The sequence below is a fragment of the Nymphalis io genome, chromosome 24, assembly GCF_905147045.1.
Source record: "Nymphalis io chromosome 24, ilAglIoxx1.1, whole genome shotgun sequence".
Taxonomy (NCBI): Eukaryota; Metazoa; Arthropoda; class Insecta; order Lepidoptera; family Nymphalidae; genus Nymphalis; species Nymphalis io.
Window position 1 is genome coordinate 7,875,324 of NC_065911.1, and position 23,363 is coordinate 7,898,686.

Below are 23,363 nucleotides of genomic sequence, written 5' to 3' on the forward strand. Positions count from 1 at the left end.
CGCTTGCTTACGTCTACCTGGGCGATTAGAAAAAAAAACTTTGTAGACTATATATGTATATACTAACATTGTAAATGCGAAAATATCTCTGTCTGTTTCCTACGGCTAAACTATGGAATCGATTTTAATAAAATTTGATATGAAGCTTCTTGAACCCCAAGTTTTTTATACCTATCACCTGATCCCTCTGTAGTAGACTAGTGTAAAACAGCTCGGACCATCTCGTAGTAAATTTTTAACATTTAACTGTTAAACATACGTTAATTTATACTGGTGGTAAGTAGACGTAAATCAAAAAAGTAAAAAGTAACAGCCATTAAACGTCCCACGACTGGGCGAGCCTCTCCGTTTAAGAAGCAAGTTTATTCCACCACGCTTCATCGCAGATTAGTGAATTTGTCATTCTGCCAGATATTTACGAAACAATAAGTCAAAATCGTTTCATTAACGGTTGAAGAGACTTTCCAACATTGGAATATTTACGGTGACTGATATGAGTTCATAAACACTTCGAAGCCAATTACTCTCTTACAGCTGCGAATTGAGCAGCTAGTATTAATATTAAATCAAGGACATGAAATACAGTTACAATCACCAAAAAAAATCAATGTAATGTAATTTATTATGTGATAGCAAATAACGAAATGCACTTTTAATTCACCTTGACAGAAATGCGTTTTTTAATATTGATAAATTAAAAAATTTATATCTTTTATATAAATACTAGTTCTCGCCCGCGATTTCGCTCGCGTGTGAGGGGGAGAATTAAATGATGATCGTTGAGTAGTTTACACGTGAAAACGTAACAAACAAATAAACAACCAAACTCACTTTTGCATTTATAATATAAGTAAGGAAGATACATTATAAAGCATTAAATCCGTAACACAATAGCTGACTTTTTTTTTTACACACTTGCGTTTTTTAAGACTGATTAACATATTTACTTATTTGTCATTACCGTCGTTTGTATTCATATAACAGTAACAGCCTGTGAATGTCCCATTTCGGGGCTAAGGCCTCCTCTCCCTTTTGAGGAAAAAGTTTGGAGCTTATTCCACCACGCTACTCCAATGCAGGTTGGTAGAATACACATGTGGCATAATTTCAATGAAATTAGACACATGCATCCTCACGATGTTTTCCTTCATCGTCAAGCACGAGATGAATTATAATCACAAATTAAGCACATGAAACATCAGTGGTACTTGCCCGGGTTTGAACCCACGGTCGTCGGTTAAGATTCACGCGTTCTAACCACTAGGCTTCGGCTAAGATCTCGGCTTATTTGTTAAATTTTTCAAATTCAAATAAAGTATTTGTTAAATTTTCGTATTGTTTAATAACTCACCTCTCACACGTAGGGGGCAAGTGACTCCTATCCCCCGCCACCACTTTCAACATAACTAAGAGTACACTTAACACAATCATTGTCAATATGGCACTTAGCTACTTAGAACTAATATAACTATATTTGAATAAATAAAGGAACTATTGTATTATAATTAATAGTTTTGTGTCACTTTGGTTTATTACGTGTTTACGTGTTTAGGTAATTGCAAAGGATTTTGAAGGGCTTGCTTCTGAAGGGTAGGTAGGTCATTCTGGGCGGTATTTTCGTGGTTGGTAGGCTTCGTTAGGCGCACATTTGTGCCGGATTCTGAAACAAATAAATATTTATTATTTATTATTATTATTATACGAACGAAAGTCTAATGATATTTTATTTTATTTTTATTTAAACAAACAGTATAGTGTAATATTAAATAAATCAATTAATTCCAGAACGTTTATTATGGTTGCTACTTAAAATTAGTACAAAAATAGTAGTACGTAGAGAAAAAAAAAAACAATAATTACAATCTGGAATACAAATCAATTAAAATTAAAAATATAAAATATAATCGCTGCCGTATTTTATATAACTTTGCCTATATTCAGGTCCCAGTACATATGTTATATACTAGAACAAGATAACAAACAGATTAGTTTCGTATTATTACATTGATTAGTTCGATGAACTCGAATCTTACATTTTGAAAAAGGAATACTAGATTTTTAAGTCATGAATGATGGAATCGATTCTTATACGTTATTGGACATGACACTTGAGATAAATTTACCTGCTATATAATATACACAATATTATTCTTAGATAAATACACTATGTTTAGAGATGTCTACTGTTTATCTTTTGATTTATTTTCCCCGTCCTTTTATATTATAGATAGGTAGGTAGGCCCCATGAGTGGTCACTACTGCCCTCGATCGGCACCGTTAGAAATATTAACCGCTATTACTGGTGGTAGAGCTTTGTGCAAGCTCGTCTGGGTAGGTACCACCCACTCATCAGATATTCTACCGCAAAACAGCAGTACTTGGTATAGTTATGTTCCGGTTTGAAGGGTGAGTGAGCCAGTGTAATTACAGGCACAAGGGACATAACATCTTAGTTCCCAAGTTTGGTGGCGCATTGGTAATGTAAGCGATGGTTAACATTTCTTACAATGCCAATGTCTATGGGCGTTGGTGACCACATAGCATCAGGTGGCCTATGTGCTCGTCAGCCTTCCTATTCTATATATATATATATATATATATACATATATATTACATAGCCAACGCGCCACCAATCTTGGAAATGTTGTATTTCGTCTGTCCTTAAATAATTAATGAACTATCATTATAGTTAAATAGTGGCTAATTTTTACTTGCTCTGTCTAATTTACGTAATTGTCTGTGGTACGAATTTTGGCGCGAATCAATACCATACATTTGTTTCGCGCCAAATATCCTATGATGTGATTCATACAATTATTACGATGTTTGATATTGTAGTACTAATTCATCACCTCATGCTTTGAAGTATTAATAAAATGATACAAATTCAATTATGGTGCCTTTACACTTCATATTAGAACACACGTCTTTTTATTCCAAAATCTCGAGTTTTAATTGTGGAAATTTACCTACTTTCGCTTATAATTTATATGTACTTGACTTTAGGAGTTATATTTCGAAACTAAGTTTTACACGTGGCACTTTAGTGTGTAGAAAACGTCGCATAAATTCACTTGGTGATGTAAGTCCGTCTGGGTTGTTGAAACGTCATCATATTATATTCTACAGCAATATTTAGTACTGTTGTGTTCCGGTTTGAAGGATGAAAATAATACATAGTAGTTTCCATAAGGAAAACTGATGTTGAAACCAATCTTTTTTTTGTAGAGTTAGAAATAAAGTTTAAGATATAAAACTGTAGGTACTTAATGATTACAGTTAATTTAACCTATCGTAAGAATTATATAATTATATCTGACCAACAATAGTTATAATCGAAGTATTTAATTTAACAAATATAATTTAACCCAACCAAAGAAATTCATGGTTAAAAATATTAAATATATATGATATTTAGTAGAGCTTGGGTATGTTAGTAATAATAATGATTTAATTTATCCAAATATGTAATAACAAAACAAATTCATTAATCTATATATTAAATAATGACTGACTGTCTGGCATATCAACGCACAGGCCAAACTACTGGGGCACCATGAAAATTTGCAAACGGGTTCTTTTTACACAGTAGGGTAGTACCCTAAGTAAGGGTAGTAAGGGAATTTGAAAATGTATATAATACTGTGACATAAATTAGCGACTATTGTTTCATACCGAATTTTATCAAAATCAGTTCAGTAGTTTACCCACAAACGTGTAACAGGCAGAGAGACAAACAAACAGAGTGACTTTGCATTTATAATATTAGTAGAGATTTTTGTCTCATAAGCGGAAAACAATGCCACATATTGTAACATGATGTTATTGTATTCTAAATATATAATTAGCTTAGTCTGTGTTACATTTTGCATCGTAATATATTTCTGTCAGCTATTGATAGGATTTTCAACTGTTTTGAAACCTATTTTTTATTGAAAAATCACAGAAATGATTTAAAGTTAAAGAGATCATTTGTTTATTTTAATGCACTTATCTAAAATCTACCAGTCCGATTTCAAAGCACCGTATCGTTTGACAGCTTATTTATTTATAAGAGATGATAAAGGTTATAAACGCTATCACGCTATATACAACAGAGCAGCATCGTTAAACGCGGGTAAAACGCGCGGTGAGCTGTTACTCGTATTATAATTCTAATGACTTCATGCATCCCATTGTATTAGCATTGTAGAATGACGTGGTATTGGCGAATGGATCAATTGACTTTAGCAGCCGTGCGAATGCGAAGCGGGTAGCTATCGCGTTATATACAGGGGTATTAACAATCGTGCGACTCCAATGTTCCAACTCATTGGCTGTTAAATGTCGTACGACAGCCAATGGGGGACAAAATTGATACACACTTCAAAGACCCCTAGGCTCATATAGGCTCAATCACCTCGGCCTCTTTTAAAATTACGTTGCTATTTTTGGGATATAGAATTAACGGGAATAGTGACGTTACTTAAGATGAAATGTTTTTTTACAGATGTCATTGTCAACGGGGCCAGCGTACGTTGACAATGTCTTTCTGCGCAGATCTTTTAATCTCTGTAGTTCACTCTCATAATTAGATGACTGACTGCCTCGTTGGTCTAGTGGATAGATATAGAGCCGTAGATGCCGAAGTCCTGAGTTTAAACCCCAGGTCAGGCTAAGAAAAAGTTATTGAGGTTACTATTGAAAATTCTCACTAAAAGCCTGGAAATTTGAAGTAAGTGCTCACGGCAGTGGCTTGGAAAGCACGTAAAGCCGTTGGTTCCGAGGCACGGGAGTGTTCTTACTTCCAATTTCCAGACTCCAGGCTGCTACTGAGAATTTCTTGGCAAATTATTAGAAATATTTTTTTATCATCCCGACTTAATAATCCGAATCCAAATTATCCGAATAAAATCCCCAACACAAAGTCTTGGCTGCAATAAGAGATAGAGTAATTACATAACAAACAATCTACTACATGTCCTAACATTATCATTGACGCCTCTTCACATGTTACCTACGTCACAGTTTAAATTAATATAAATAGTCCAGCGTCATTTGACACTGAATCTGTTTCAATTTGGTTTTATTTATTTCAATTTATCGTTACTGCGTTTTTTTATATAGAATAATGATCTCCGTAAATGCGTCCGTTTAAAAAAATAAATTTGTATGTGTTGATTTAATATCAACAAGAATACTACTACTAAATAACTTGTATTTTTGACATCATAAATCCATTGTTATTATCATTAGTCAACAATCTTTCATTATCAGACATCCACTTTCGAAAATCTATTATTAGCAATCGATTATCTAATCCGGTAATTATCTGCTGTTTAGGGGGTCAGTATTTCGAGAAGAATAAATTGCGATGATGTTCAATCATCAGGATGCAAATACATGTTGTACCAACAACATTTTCATTTTGCAACATGGCTAATCTTTGCAACGAGTTATGTAAGTTATTTAGATAGCACTCATAATTAAGCTTTAACTCATATCATATGTATTATTAAGCTAGACACGAATTTGCTTGTAATAAAAAAATAATTTAATTTGATTTTTTGTCTGTTTGTCCTTTATGTACTCCTAAACCATTCATCTGATTGTGATGAAACTTTAGTCAGTTTTTCTGCGTACGACAGCGAATGTTCTTGTCCAAAAATATATTTTTGTTTTTAAAATCAAATGTTTGTGTCTTCAATATAAACATTTTGGTGTATATCTTTATTCTACCCGTTCGAAAACGGGTAAGAGTAGGTAGTTATGAAAAAAATATTTATACTTAAAAATATAAATATTATATTTGAAATGTAATTAAATTTGTCTATCTATGCCAATTAAAATTTTAGGATTTTAGAAACAGAAATGTAAATGCTGCAAGGGAAACTACGACACACTATAAATTAGAATTAAATAGAACGCACATATTAATACATGTTTAAAATTTCATCTTATCTAATGCTTTTTTAAAACAACCCTTATTTGTCAACCCTAAGCTGTAAAGATATTTAAATATTTTTTGAGTTAACAGTATTAAAGCGACCATAAAATACTACTTCCAACTAGCATGCTTGTTAATCAAGTTTTTGGATGAGTCAAAGTTTTAGCGTCTGACATTGTTCGTTTTTTCCAAATATTAATTGAATAAAAAAAAGTTAGGTTCTGCTTAGAAATATTAGCACAAAGCAACCTAAGCAAGCAATTAAAATGATTTGAGAGTACATTATTTAATATTCAAAACTTGAATGTCAAATTGCTTATTATGTTTTATAAGCAAATTTATAAGCAAAAAAGCCTTTATGTAGTATCCACATTCATCAGTAACATTAGATACATCCCGCATACAAAACATTCTTTTTTTTGAAAATCTCGAACAAAATTAAAATTTTAAATACAAATAAACACCCAGATCATAAATAAACGAAAAATATAATCATGATAAATTATAGTGTTGTATCGTATAACGTTTAACGGTATTTGTTTGAAAATCGACTTTTCAGCGACAATAAGACAAGCAAACACGGAACAACAAAGTGTGGGCTTCCGTCGCTTGATTTACGGCCAATTGACTGCGCTGTATCAATTGGAAGATTACGGTTTACCTTTGGCCAGCCTTGGCCAGTCTTATCATTTCGAATATTGGGCCAATTAATGAAACCAACATTTTTTTTAAATATTCATAATATTGAGTTTATTGCGTACAGTCTTATATCATAAATTAATTATTCTTACAACAGAATTGTTAGCTTTTTAAATGACGTATTAGAAAAATTTAGGCCTCTTGACGTCTCAATAATTTTGAAGGTCAACCGTCCTTTGCATGTTGGCTTGCTTTATTTTTAGGTTTAATATTTGGGAAAATAAGATAAACACCTATGTTGGAGATCTAGGCAAGCGTGCTACATCTTAGACCGTGTCGATGCTTAACATCAGGCAAGTCAACGGTCAAACGCTGGCCTATAAATAGTAAAAAAAAATCTTCCATTATGGTTTTATAAAGATAACATCGAAATAATAAAAGGGAGTCAGTAATAACTATCTCTTAAAATATGGCTCGAGAGTCGGGTTAACTAGATTAATTTGTAATAAACAAGATTAAAACAATATAAAAGACGTAAACGAATTATAAACCAAATCACGTGATACACCCACTGATTTGCGCACAGGGTGCGATGCACGCGCTCGGCTTTCTTCCAATCGGCACACCCCCAGGTGTGATGACGTCAAGGACTAAAATTGTATCAATATCGGATGATCTTTGAATGCCATCTATGGATGGCTACAACATATTTTGGAATAGTGACAATTATGAAACACATAATTTGGTTCATTGCAGAAAGTAAAGAAATTACTAAATTAGCATCGTAAATTCCAGCAACCGCGCAATCTAAATTGACCGGGTTGAAGTTAAGCTTACCGAGACATTCGCGAATGTGAAGTAGAAACAACGGTAAGTGACCATTTACGAAATTGTTACCACGCAATATTTGTATCCGCATCTCAAGTATAAGATGCTGCTCGTATAGTCCATTTTTGTAACTAAAACTATATCTGCGCAGCCACCCGTGAATAATGCTTTAACCAACGAAGTTAGACTAATACACGCAGTTGTACTTCATTTAATTTGACTCTTATAACGACTTTAGGTTAGTCATGTTAAAATAATATAATATCAGTTATATAAATATACTACCACCGGTTCAGAATGCAATTTGAATAGAGAAGAACCGGGAAGCCACGGACCAGTTGATTAAGAGGACACTAAAATACAATGTAATTTAATTAATTTTGTGAAATTTTATTGATAAATTGGGTATGTCTGGAGAAGTATGACAATTTATAAATAAACGAGGAGACATTTTTTTTGCAATGCCTATATGCAATAACTGAAAAATCTACTGAACCAATTTACATAAAACTTATACCATAATATGTAACACATTTCGGAGAAGATTTTAGTATATAATATATTGATATAAAAACCCCGATTTAAATATGTACAATTGAATTCTCTCCACATACTCTACTGGTAGAGCTTTGTGCAAGCTAGTCTGGGTAGGTACCACCCACTCATCAGACATTCTACCACAAAACAGCAGTACTTGGTATTGTTGTGTTCCGGTTTAGGGCGAGTGAGCCAGCGTAATTACAGGCACAAGGGACATAGCATCTTAGTTCCCAAGGTTGGTGGCGCATTGGTGATGTAAGCGATGGTTAACATTTCTTACAATGCCAATGTATATGGGCGTTGGTGACCACTTACCATCAGGTGGCCCATATGCTTTTTATAAAAAAAACATTTCATCAAACGTTAGTGAGCAATAAAAAATAAGCTATAAAATCTGTTTTAACGGACTTTCAGATGCCAAAATGTTGAATAACTCGTGTTATTCGTTACACATATTTCAGAGGGCAATTGAGGGAGTGTCCTCTACAAGAATGGATTTAGATCAAACCGTGATGTTTACGATTACAGACTTGGCAAGTGGGTTTGGCATCAAGTAAAATATTCCTGACTGGCTATTTGTTCAGCTATATATAAACTTTAGGCTTATCTAAGTCATTTGACCTGTAGCATCAGGTGTTTTAGACGATTCTATTAACGTTTTGGCATTTAGAGAAAGTTTTTAGTACGAACTCGTCATTTTTTATTATGTAAATTTATTGTGGATAAACTCATTGTCTTAAATACTCTTAAAGCAAAATATTTTAAGCTTAATTTAATGAATGTTGTTTTTATATAAGTATATATATTTTAATCTTTAATAGTTATAGTGATATGGATTAATAAATACTTGTCAAGTCTAAATAATAATAAAATATTCAATCTGTTATTATAGTTTAATACCATTGAACGGTTATGATACGTTCAACATTGTTCTTGCAGTTCAATGACCCTATGTGATTCATAAGCTACGTTTCATGAGAGAATGGCCCTTGGGATGACCTTCTCCTAATAATTATTGTTTTTTTACGATAAGCTAATTTTTATCAAAAAATTCATTTTTTTTAAACTGACTCAATGATTTACAAATTTTAAAAGACTGAGCCAATTTAGAGCAATCACTCAAAACCTCCCACCGCCTTGTCAGAACAGAATTTAAAACTTAAAAATAACATCAATGAGCAACCTGATGTTCAATGTTTAAACAAAAAACGATAAATTGTGTAATGAGCAAGGCTTAATGTGATTTAGGGTAATTTTTTTACAAAATACAACTTCAACAGCTTTTTCGTTTTCCGATAAAGTTCATAATATTTTTCAGAATCATTAAGAACGATTAACGTACAAATTAAGTTTCTTCAGAAATCATTATACATATATATAGCATTAATACAAGGAATAAATACAAAATTAGTGAGCCAGTTACTCGACTACATAATAAGTACCAAATTTTTGGGACAATGTTCGATTATACAGTAAAAAAAAAATGTACAAATTACCTGTTGCTAAATTTAAACAAAGGAATTTATATGTTTATTTACAAAGTATTATTTATTATATTATAAGATAGGTGGTACATTTGTAGCACTTGAGAATGAAGCAATCGCCTGGAAGATATACAATATATCAAACATTTATTCGATCATATACATATATATTCGAAAAAAAAGTAGGCGGACGAGCAAATGGGCCACCTGACTTAAAGTGCTCACCACCACCCATAGACACTGGCTATGTAAGAAATATTAACCAAACTTCACATCGCCAATGCGCCACCAACCTTGGGAACGAAGACGTTATGTCCCTTGTGCCTGTTATACCGGCTCACTTACCTTTCAAACCGGAACATAACAATACTAGTATTGCTGTTTAGTGGTAGAATATCTGATGAGAAGGTGGTAGTTGTGGAACCTATGGTAGTTAATAATATCCTGAGACATGATTCACACAAGGCCATATGATCTCAAACTAAGCAGAGATTGTACTATGAAAACCAGACAACTGATTTACTACATCTACAACTTTTCTTTTGTAAATATATACTTATATAGATAATTACACCCAACTCAGGACAAACAGACATGTTCATGCACACAAATATCTGTCCTGGGTGGGAATCGAACCCACAATCTTCGGCGTTAAAGGCAAGTATCTACCAACCACGTCTCCGGCCCGTCATACATAGTTGCTACATTTGCTTCATATTCATTTCACTTTATTCAAAAAGAATATACATTAGGTCATATCTTCGGTTTTAGGGTTTATTTTGCTTAATCTTGTCTAATGATGATTTAAGAGTTCTTATTCCTGTCTTCTTGGATACTGCCTATTTTGAAACTAATTAGTAACAATCTATTACGTCCCATTTATGGATTAAACCTCAACTTGGGGACGAGAGGTTTGGAATTCCACAACGCTGTCCCAATGCAGTTTAGTAGATCATTTGGCAATTTTACCTGACACTGTAGTTCTCACGTTGATTCCTTTCAAAGCGGGGCATAAGACAAATTAAATATGTGTGAATTCAGTGGTGCTTACCCGGGTTTTTTTGATGATAACCCTATATCAATATTCTACTTTCTGATTTACGTTTGCCTTCACGTCAAATTTATGAATAATATAAAAGCCTATTTCAATCAATTATATTTAAAATATAATAAAACGTAATGCTATTTATACTAAGACATACTTTTTACAAACGTCATAACGGGTATCACGTTACATGTAATAACATTATATTTTACGCAAGCGATTATGATTTCTATACTTAAGTATTACTGATTATAATTGCATGAATGCAGAGCACGTGTTTTCATCTAATACGCATTGCAACTATAGATTGCATAATAGTACTTAGTATTACAATTATCATTAATTGTTGTCATGTGGATGTTTACTGGTGGTAGGGCTTTGTGCAAGCTCGTCTGGGTAGGTACCACCCACTCATCAGATATTCTACCGCAAAACAGCAATACTTGATATTGTTGTGTTCCGGTTTGAAGGGTGAGTGAGCCAGTGTAATTACAGGCACAAGGGACATAAAATCTTAGTTCCCAAGGTTGGTGGCGCATTGGCTATAAGCGATGGTTGACATTTCTTACAATGCCAATGTCTAAGGGCGTTTGGTGACCACTTACCATCAGGTGGCCCATATGCTCGTCCACCTTCCTATTCTATAAAAAAAATTACGTATTTAGAGTTACACATATATTAATAATATAACAATATTTTGAAGTTAGGAGAAAAAAGGTTGTATATTTGTGACGATGCGAGGCTTCTTAACGATTACAAAAATGGGTTAAATGAATAATTTGATAAGACGAGTACACACGGGCCGAATTTTAAAGATCATTTACAAAATCGAAAGCTATTTGAATTATAATTTCATCTTTTAATCAAATTGAAGAAGAACTATAAAGTAATAGAAGAAATAGAAGTTTTCATCTTACAGCTTTTGTTAATTCAATTGTTTTTGACATTCATTTAAACTTCATTCGTCAACAAATATTTTACGATATCATCTATTATTAATATGTTTTTGAGAAAAATATTGTCAATAGCAACAGGTACTTAAAGTCAGTACTTTTCCAACTAGCTCGTGTCACTTGCATATCTATTGCTTGTAAGCCTATTGTCTATGGAAAAATTAATGGATTCGTTTCGAGAATTTTATTGTTGTTTTTAATTGGACGGTATATTGAAATTTTTATAAGCTTCGTCGTTTTTTTTTTTAAACATATAGGTTAGCGCTTGACTGTTATCACACCTGATGGAAGCAGATAGTCTAAGGTGGAGCGCGTTTGCCTAGAAGATGCCTATTCACTCTTGACTTGAAGGTGCCCATATTGTAGGTGATGGGGAAAACGGAGGTCGGGAGCGTATTCTAGAACTTTTCGGTGCGTATCAGAAACGAGGAAGCAAATCGTTTCGTACGTGTCTTAAATACGTCAATTACGTACGGGTGCTGGTACTGGATATTTTCGATGATACGCATTTCTGTGGTAAAAAGAGTTAGACGCACTAAAATGAAGCGTTAGAAGAATCGCTTTCGTCAGCAAATTCAGAAACCTATTTGTTAAGTCAGATTGTTAATTTTCTATTTAAATTTAATGTAAATTAGTCTAGACGTTTTTACGTAATTAAAATAAACAAGCAAACATTAAATACATACGCGGATGTAGGATAAATAAAATTAATTGTACTAATTAAAAATACTTATGTAATTCGATGGAAAATAATTTCTTATACGTATATATACGTATATAGGGATATGTAGCTTTAGATTCAATAATATATAAATAGTCTACTTGAATAATGTATACTTTGATTTTTATAGGTAGCACTGCTTCAGCTGATGCTTTTTTATTGGTTGAAGTTTATGATGAGCCTCTTAGTTTCAAGGCCAAAGTCATGTCATGTGGGTTTATAAGATTGGTTGTCTTGGATAACGTTGTCACACAACCTGAATATATAATTGGTTTTATGAATTCGAATCACGTGTAGGAAATGTTCGCGTGTGTGATTTTTATACCTGAAATATGGGAAAGGATTATTTTGTTAGTTTTATCTTTATTTATGCAGCAAAGATTGTTGTGGTTTTTTCCAACGATATTGGTTTAGAAAACTGAAAGGGACATATATTTTTAGCGCGGATAAAGTGTACGGTGTCAAGTCTGGAGTAAGAACTATTGGTTTATATTTCTTATAGTAAAAAAGACATTATCTGGTGATCATCTTTCTTCAGCAGTTCTATTCTGTGACAATACTGCATAGTTAACTGCATTACTGCATAGTAACTCTTTTGTGGTGCAATGTATACGGTTTAACAAGAGGCTCCCGGAAAGCATTCAAATTGCCTCCGTTGATAAACTTAAACAAATTGTAATTGACATGCGTGTGTGCAAACGGTTCGTATACAATTAGCGAGTTTAATGCTTCTAGGTAATTAGGTAATAAGCGATTTTGACACGCTCCAAGTCAATTCCGTACATCATTTTCTGATATTTTACGATCGAGTTCTGCAGTGAGTTTCGAGTTTATGCATACAAAATAGCTATGGGTGTCTGAACACCCATTATATATTTTGAAAATAATTTACACGACGCGACTTTCTTATTTGTATTAATAATACGAACAAGCATGGTCATTTAACTGAAGATAATTTTCCAACTATACGTAATTCAATATATTTTCATACATATCTTGAAGTGTATCGCAGTAAATATTGCGTCAGTATGTACATAATTATTCAACGTATATAATATATTTCAAGATAAAAATCAAATTACGTTCTCAAAGTTACCTAAAATATATGTATAAATATTGTATATTGTAACTTAGATACTAGTCTGACGTTTTGATCGTAAGTATGCCGGTAGTGTACTATAAAGTTATTTGCTAGTGGCCGTGTTTGTACCAAATAACTAAGGTTATATCCTAAGGTCAGGTAAGTACGATTTGACCTTAAAGTCAATTTTATTTTATAAGTTATGTTAGGGATATTGTGATAGTGATAGCGGTTAACTTACACACACAGACCCTTGGAAACCCCTCAAAGTATCAAATAACAACTGTTTTCGAACACGGTTACAAATTAATACACGGTACTAAATTAATATTTAAATCATTAAAAAAACTATGATCGTAAATATTTCAATCATTGAATGCATAACATGACCCTTTCATAATCGATACGTCTCGAGGTTTTATAATTTGAATTTGGTTGAGGTTTTATAAAAAATAATTCACAGCAAAGATAGGGATAATTTACGATCGTTTGGCAAACTTCGTTTTCTAGGCAAGCCCACTCCACCTTAGACTGTATCTTCACTTTCCATCAGGTGTGATAACAGTCAAGCGCTAGTCTATATATTAAAAAAACTGTTATAAATGAAGTTATTAAATATATATATGTGTACTGTGAGTGAAATACCTAAAATACAGTGTATTACTGTATCCGTTTGCTGCTGTTGCGTTTTTTTTTTTATAGAATAGGAAGGTGGACGAGCATATGGGCCACCTGATGGTAAGTGATCACCAAACGCCCTTAGACATTGGCATTGTAAGAAATGTCAACCATCGCTTATAGCCAATGCGCCACCAACCTTGGGAACTAAGATTTTATGTCCCTTGTGTCTGTAATTACACTGGCTCACTCACCCTTCAAACCGGAACACAACAATATCAAGTATTGCTGTTTTGTGGTAGAATATCTGATGAGTGGGTGGTACCTACCTAGACGAGCTTGCACAAAGCCCTACCACCAGTAAAGCTAAAGAAAGGCTACAAACAGACGGTAGTATAATATTTATATATATATACATATATATATATATATATATATATATATATATATATATAATTATATAGAATTTCTTTGTATATATATATATATATATATATATATATATATATATATATATATACAAAGAAATTCTGCCACATGTATATATATATATATACATGTGGCATATATATATATATATATATATATATATATATATATATATATATGTATATATATATATATGCCACATGTATATATATATATATACATGTGGCAGAATTTCAACGAAATTAGACACATGCAGGTTTCCTCACGATGTTTTTCTCACCGTCAAGCACGAGACGAATTCTAAACACAAAATTCAGTGGTGCTTGCACGGGTTTGAACCCACGATCATCTGTTAAGATTCACGCGTTCTAACCACTGGGCCATCTCGGCTACTATAAAATTACCAAGCCTAACCAAAAATGATGGATAGATTTTTTTAATTTCTTATAACTTCCAATAGTCTAAAACCCTGGACTAGCACAAAGATGTCAGCCACAAGTCTATCACGTGCCAAGATGTCAATGCCCGAAATACCAACTCTAGAATGATGTTATATTTTTTTATTATACAACTTATAATACAATAACATTTATTTAGATTAAAGCCTTATATATATTCTAAAATATATGCAATTAATTATTTCGATATATCATATAGTTCTGTTTAACCTTGAAGTCTCTAAGGTCAAAGATTATTTCACATTCCTTTTAATATTTTCAAGCAGTATTTTTATTTGTTTCTCGAACATTCTATAAATACTGCAACATCCGTCGGGAACGAACCTCCGTGGGCGACAATAAGAGGAAAATTAGCTAGAATTAGAGCAATTTGCGGAATGGTATGGGTTATATATACTTGAATGTAATATTATGTATATATATATATACTATAATTTTATACTTTACTAATATTATAAATGCGAAAGTTTGTGTGTTTGGACGTTTGTTACTTAATCCTTGACCTTCTAAATTCAAATGTTGATTTTTTTATGACGAACCGGAGGGTTATTGGGGAGGATTTGCTAGTATTTTGTAAAAACGTTTCGAAAGAGTTTAATAGCGTCAATTTTTATATAATCGCAATATTCTATTATAATATCCAATGAGTGTTCGTGTGGTTGCAATTATTTATTTTAATTTGAGACGGGAAGATTGTTAGAAGACCAGATGGTAGGTCACTTCTGTTCTTTGTCATTGGCAGTTGGCATCAGCCATATCATTGCCAATACGCTGTCGACACGGGTTATACAACATACTCGTAACACACGATCTCATTCATCTTAATAATATATAATTGCACTAAGAGGTAGAGCTTTGAGCAAGCACGTCTGAGCAGATACCACCCACTCATCATATATTCTAACGCAAAACAGTCCATGTTTAAAATTTCTTAGATCACCAATGTCGGTGATCTAAGAAATCTTCTATGGGCGGTGGTGATCAATTACAACCAGCTGGCTGGTAAAAAACATGAGAACAATCGTTATCAGATTCTCCTAATAGTAAAGTTTCATCACTGAAGTTCCCCGAGAAACCATGCTGCATCCAGATATACTATTATAAATTACTGTAATGTAATGTACATTGATTTTTACTCGGATTTCCTCGTCTTATTACCTCTACTGAAATGGTTGATCTGGCAGAGAATCGACATTGCGATTCAAAGGGGAAATACTAAATCCTGGCCACCATTAACTTAACTATTTTTTATCTGTATATATTAAAGGCTTTAATGTATTTAAAAAAAAAAAAACTTCATTCATTGTGACTTCAAAAATGCAATTAAGTTAAATGCACGGACTCTACAACTGTGGAAATTCTTTGAAAATATAATATATTAAAAATATTTGACAATAGTATCAACTCGGTTATTTTCGATATAAATCCGAGTTTTAACTTCCTCTATTACAATGTTACATATTTTAAATGCTCACTAGGTATGTCACAGTGTTAAGCCCAAATTATTTATGTAAGTCGTGAAATCGATCTAACCATTTTAACAAACATGTTATTTTCCGCTTCACTTCGCTTTAACCAGATAAATCTGAAGTATAATTTTTTTTAATAAAACAGGGATAAAATTAGAGCAAAATTAAATGTATAGGAAATATATTAAAAACTGTAATTTAAGTACAATTTTTTTACATAATTTGTTTGTTTTTTTTTTTAATAATTTCAACACTAATCAGAATAAAATAGAATAAAATGACTTTGATAAAAACAGATAAAATAAACATGTAACAACAACATAATATCAAATTGTCTCAAATAGCAAGATTCCAAATTAAGAACGATGATGATAAAGAAAACAGACAAATTAATTTGGATATTCAAATTGATGAAACAGATTTTATATAAACACATGAAGTCGTATGTACATAAGCAAATAGAGCTGAGGTAACCGATTATATATATATATATATATATAATATATATATATATATATATATATATATAATCGGTTACCTCAGAACAAATATATATATATATATATATATATATATATATATATATATATATATATATATATATATATATATTTTAAAAAACACTAACTAAATTGACTGTTGATAGTTCAAAATAAATTATTTTTTTCAAATTAAGAACTTTAAATTTTATAAAATTAAAATATAATTAAGCAAATATATATACATATAGGCCTCCTCTCCCTTTTTTTTTTCTTAGCCCAGCAGTGGGACATTCACAGGCTGTTACGAAAAAAAAAATATACATATAAATCATAATTAATAAAACATAATAAATAATATATAAAAAGACAAAAACAATTAAAACTGAAAAATATAAATAAAAATAATAATTTCGAACGCCTTTTCTTGTAAAGTAAAACAATTTAACATACAATCGATAGACATATCGATTACGATATTGTGAATATGTTAGGTGTTATCATACATAATTTAATTTAGTTATACGTCATAAGAAAGAGCCAGATATATCTATTTCTCTTGAACTATATATTATTTCACATGCAAGTATCAATTTTTTTTAAATACATTCAAAGATTTTATTGGCACAGATTCATAATTCCGTCTGACATCTGACATAATTGAATACCTAATCTTGAACATTGTATGAAATAAACTTTGATACCTGATATTGATGTAAAATACGCATTATTCTAGATTACTTAGTAAAAATAGATGGTGAGAGCAAGTATGACTAGCGATAGATTAATTCATGTAAAGTTAATGTTACTCCGCGTCCGGAATCCATGTATTGACAGCGGTGGATGTTGTCATTACAAGGACGCAAAATAATTACAACATTAAATATAATATTTAGATACATTTGACGAGCCGGTTGGCGTGGTTGGTAGATACTTGCCTTTCACGCTGAAGGTTGTGGGTTCGATTCCCACCCAGGACAGACATTTGCGTGCATGAACATGTCTGTTTGTCCTGAGTCTGGGTGTAATTATCTATATAAGTATGTATTTACAAAAGAAAATTAGTATATGTAGTATATCAGTTGTCTGGTTTCCATAACACAAGCTCTGTACAAGCTTAATTTGGGATCAGATGGCCGTGTGTGAAAAAAGTCCCAGGATATTATTATTATATGTAAAAAAAAAAAAAAACAAATACTCGGAAAACGGCGAGGACACAGAAGTTTTGGAGATATTTATTTCGATATTTTGAATAATTTAATTTTGTTGAACTTCAGTGTTACTTTATTCAAATAAATCAAACAATTCTCATACACTACATATTTTACTTTGTATAAAAATACTTAAAGGAATCACGTACGAGGCATTTGATTCTATTCAAATATATTTCAAAACCACTTATTAACCTTTAGCTTCAACGGCCAGAAAATTTTTTTGTAAAAACTCTGAGTCAATCTCTTTAACATACCTTAATCTAAAAGCAGGAAGACTAAAAATAAATAAACACTATGACCTTAAAATGACATAATATCATTGGTCGAGATCTGAATAATCTCATTATGACAGTAAAAAAATGTCATGAGTCTGAATGTCGGCGAAGTTTTTATCGGAACTTTGTAAGTAAAATTACAGTGGATTTGAGTAAATAAGTGGAATAGTTTTGTATTATAAAAAAAGATTAATCAAGTACTGTTTGTAGTTCATAATACAGCAGAACTATTAGAAAATCATGGAGGTTGAAGGCATGAAGGTTTGTTGATCTTTATTCCGTCTCATGTAACTATTGTACAGTCTCTTTGTAAAATTAGGAAATAAATGAAATTTGATGTTGAAACGGAACATAATAGTCGTGATAATGAAAATACTACATGTTTAATAAAACCTGTATGTCATATATTGAATGGCATTTCAAGGAACGCCTGTTATTTGACCTTAAGAAGTAACTTCGCGAATCTGATTATTTGATGTTTATATAAGAAAGTATTGTTATTTTTTTACTAACACTTACTACATAATTAAAATTAACGCTTAAAATATTAAATTAAATAAAAGAATATCGTAACAAAGTTGTCGTCAATTGCACATTTAAACAAAACAATCATAATCAAAGATATAAAATTAAGAACAATGGATAAATTTAAATACCACAGTAAAAGGATTACATACAATAAACCTATATATAAGGATTATAAAGATTATTAAAATAAAGAAGCAATGGTTAGCACATAAATGTTATAAAATAAACATAATGAATTACACGTTGCAACAAATAATACATTTAATACGCAAGTATTTAATATCAAATCTCTTACATCACGTGCAATTGCAAAAAGTAAACATTTACTTTTTTATTATAATATTGTAAGTAGATGCTTTAAACTTTGAATATAAGCATTTTCATTTATTATCGAAAATAAAACATTATACTGAAACGGTGAATTGAGTGGTATTCGATTAGGTAACAAAGTCTCAACGGCAGTGACATTAGCAGACAGTTGACAGATTACGTCAATGTTAATCGAACGTAATTCAAGCATTTTAAATTCGATTCAATACATTATACAACTCTTTAATAAAGTTTAATCTATACCGAAATAAAAATTTACAAATACAATGACAAGTATAATTTGCAAAAAAAAAAAACTTATTCATGAAATTACAAGTCGTCTACTTCAAGGATAGAGCGCAGCGAGTTGTGCCAAAAAGTTTATTTCTGGATGTTGAATTTTCAAAGCGTATCAAGATCAATGTGAACAAACAATAAAATAGATACACAATACAACTCACCGAGAAATATGTACGAGTTAATCCCAACACGACACTAGCTCACAATTTACAATTTACGACAAGTTTCGAGTCTCGATCGTTAACACGTCCGTCTCTATCGCAAATCCGGTATCAACTGACTGAAAAACGATTGTTTCGCAGAATAAAGTGTAGTTACATTGGCCAACGCACACATACATCATCCATTGGATGAAAGTGACGTGCACGTACTATTGTTTGTGTGTGTGATAACAACGATACATCCACAATGACGCATTGTCGATAGCGTCCGTTGTCGAATTAAGTGGCTTTTAGAAAGACTTCAAACAAGGACGTGCAGTTTTGCACAAACATTATTTACCGCTCTTATAAACTTAACAAACTTAAGGTATGGAGCAAAATGTAGATCATACATAAATTAATTTTATTACATATCGGTTTTAAAATATCCTAAAAATAAAACGGGATCCCTTTGATCCAACTTAACTTTTGTTGGGAACTTTTCCTTCGTTATCGGAAATTTTTATTACACAATCTATTATAATAATATTAATCAATTTTAGATTAGATAATTTTATCATCAATCTTATAAAAAAAAACTATAATTTGTGTAAAGAAAACTTAAAACTGCACGTTTGTTTAAAAATGGAGAGATTATTAGAGATAGAACAATTTTGTATTTTTCCATTAAAACCTTATTATCGTTTAGAACAAAATCGATAAATAGGATTTCATCAATCTATTATAAAGTTAAATAATAAAAAAAAAAGCCATCTTCCGTTATAATTATTATTGACGAAATTGAGCTATTAGACCATGATTTGCATAACCAACGAACTCGTAAAAAGAACTTATACCGTCACAATTCAGCTCTTCGACAATAATAGCATCCTTTTAGTTTAAAATATCGAGCGCTGCTGCATCGCTGCGAGTTTCTTGTGTACCCTTTTGTAGGTGCGTCTGCGGTCTTTATTCTGATTGGTCGAAAGTAGTCTTACGATCGCATGATGCGGCTTCGTTAGGAACTAATTATCTTGGCATTTTTTTTTCGTTATATTAAGTTTTACGTCAGGGATAAAATTAAACAATAGAAATACTTATGGAAATCCATTGATATGTTAATAGATCAATGATTTTATTATTTTTAAAAATCATGTACTTAATTATCATATTAAGGCTTTGTAAGTTTTATCATAAGATGCTTCATAAAAATTGTATCACCATTCGTATAAAAATGAAGACCTTAGGAATCCAGCATTTCTTTGAACTTTGTATCAATTACTCCAGCCAATGATTCATTCCATATGCAGTACACGCAATTCCCTTTTTAATTTTTTTTTTTTAACTTGCAATGATAAGTTGGTTGGAGGCTTTATCCCAGCAGTGGGACGTTAATATATTTTTTTTATTACAGTTAAGTTTCCCGTTAGAAGCGGTTTAAATTTATTATTTAGTTTACGAGATAGATTAAAAAATGCTCGTAAAAACGTACACGCTATCAGGGGTTCATAAAAGGACATTGGGTATTAGCAACTGCCCCACTTACACGGGCGAAGCCGCAAGAGGAAGCTACTAAACAATATTTTATTGTAAATTAGTAATACAATGAGCTGACCGAGACTTGTGTCATCTAACCCATCCTTTATATTTATAACACCCCAAAGACACAAGGCACTCATTATTAAAATATTATATATTAGCTTATAGATTATGTTATGGTTATATATTAGCTTATGTAAGAGGACAATTCTGTAAGAAAAAACTCGAAACTCACCGCAGAAAATGTTCGTGAAATGTCAGAAAGTGATATGTCACATTCACCACAATAATAAAAACACGCATCAAAATAGTATATCATCATAAGTCGGTTGTCAACATTTCTCGGGTGAGTAATGAAGTGAGTTCTTACCGAATAGCACTAGCACTCAAGCAGTTATTGAAGTATATCTGAGTGTTCATTGTTTAGTGTAAGTGTACTAAAGCGCTTCTTAGCAAACTGTCAGTTGGTTGGTAACGTATAGCGCAGGACCGATGGCAGTTGGAGCAGATCAGTCTAAAGTGGAAATGCGGATCGGAAAACCGGTGGCTTGAAGAAGGTAGCGGCATCTGACTAGATGGAGGAGGCCAGAGAACTGAGAGCTTTGGAGCACCTTGGGAAAGCCTATACCCAACAGTGAATTGGCAGACAACAATGACATAAAATGTTTTTTATTATTATTCCTTAGCGAAGCAAGATTGGGCAAATTAAAAGTCATATTACAAATATGCAAATATATTATTTATTAAGATAATTATTTAATAGTATTTCAGTCATTAATGGGTATGTCAGTTAACTAACCCCCAGGTATATGATGTGTTCTTTATATATAATCCGCTGTTATACACTAATAATAGCCTTATCTCATGTACCCAATCAATCATTTCATGATATAACATATAAGCAAACAATTACACGAGGGTTTAGACAAGAATTGGCTTGTCTATTACATTTTGGACTTTGGCTTGGTATATTCAAACAGCCTTCGAAATATATGATAAATATTTTAATTCTATTTGCTATGTGATTCCGTCTTCACAAGATACTATGAGTTTATCAACAAAGACAAAATAAATTGTAAATTGTTAAAACGTTGCTTAGTCAATATATATAGCAGTTTCCATTGTATATAAATGCCTGTGGTCTTCAAAAACACTATCAGCCGTTTAGCGTCACACCATGCTATTACAAAGTTACAAAGTAAACAATGAGATGAATTTAATTTTATATCTTATTAATGAAATCGTTCAATCTCAAAACCACTTATTCGTTCATTGAGGTCTACTGCACTACGTGAGGCTGAGCACGCTGACGCTTGAAACAGGTTAGTCATATTTGATAAGATTCTTCCAATCCCGTTGGGGTGGGGACCAATATTGAATACGAAAAATTTCATACGATAGATAATAGTATGAAACAAAAATAAAGTTTATTTATTATATTTTAAATGTCATGTAATTGCTGCTCATTATTTACTAATATATATATTTACTATAACATACATAAATATGCAATGAAAAGTAAAAGATTTTTATTTAAAATAGATAGGCAGACTGGCAAACGGGCCGATAGCTGGTATGTCACCACCTGCCATAGACAATAATACAGTAAGAAATATCGTTCATCGTTAATACGCCACTAACCTTGAGAACTAAGATTCCCTTGAATTGGTACACAAGGACTTTATTACTGCCTCAGTAGAATATGATAAGTGGTTGGCGCTTACCAAGACAGGCTTGCACAGAGCTTAATCACAAAGTAAATAAGCTCATCTCTGATAAGGATATAAAGGATCTCTTCCAGGAACTCCTTGAAAGATTTTTTTGTAATGAACAACCTTATGGTAAGTGGTCACCATATACATTGGCACTTTAAGTAAAAATAACCATTCTTTACATAGCCAATGCGCCACCAACCTTGGGAACTAAGATGTGACCCTGCCTAGTTTCACTGGCTCACCAACCAAACGGAACACAATAATACACACAGATTATGCTTATAAATTATGTAAAAATGTACATTTAGTTAATTTGTACACATAATCTGAATTGTGATACGCGAATAGCGAACGCTATGGTCACTCTTAATTAGTAGCAAATTAACCTTATGAAAGTCAAATTGTTACTTTTATGTAATTGGTGTAGTATGTACCTACTGTGAAGAAATAAATCAGTGCAGAAGTCTCTTAAAATTTCACGATTCAAATATATAGATTTCTTTTAATTCAAAAAGAACTACTGAGCCGAAAAAATCTTAGGAAAAGAAAGGTCATATATTCATTTTTAATGAAAATGCTTATTTTTTAAATAAAATTGTGTGGCAAATGGGTAAATAGACCACCAGCTGATAGGTGATCATCAACGACCATAATCATTGGCTTTGTAAGAAAT

The 23,363-nt window shown here is 31.9% G+C and overlaps 1 protein-coding gene across 5 annotated transcripts in view; it reads right to left on the reverse strand.

The window, feature by feature from the left end:
• Positions 1–23,363, reverse strand: part of LOC126777862 (trehalase-like) — a 65,174-nt gene that overhangs the window by 23,222 nt on the left and 18,589 nt on the right. For 4 of the 5 annotated variants that reach the window (XM_050501106.1, XM_050501104.1, XM_050501109.1 and 1 more), the window contains exons 1-2: positions 19,458–19,563; positions 1,352–1,660 (exon numbers count right to left, since the gene is read on the reverse strand). In XM_050501106.1, the coding sequence (XP_050357063.1) occupies positions 1,352–1,431 (80 nt within the window). In that variant the 5' untranslated portion in view covers positions 1,432–1,660; positions 19,458–19,563. Of the gene's footprint in view, positions 1–1,351; positions 1,661–19,457; positions 19,564–23,363 lie in introns of those variants that run through there. The other variant, XM_050501105.1, reaches the window with a different exon arrangement.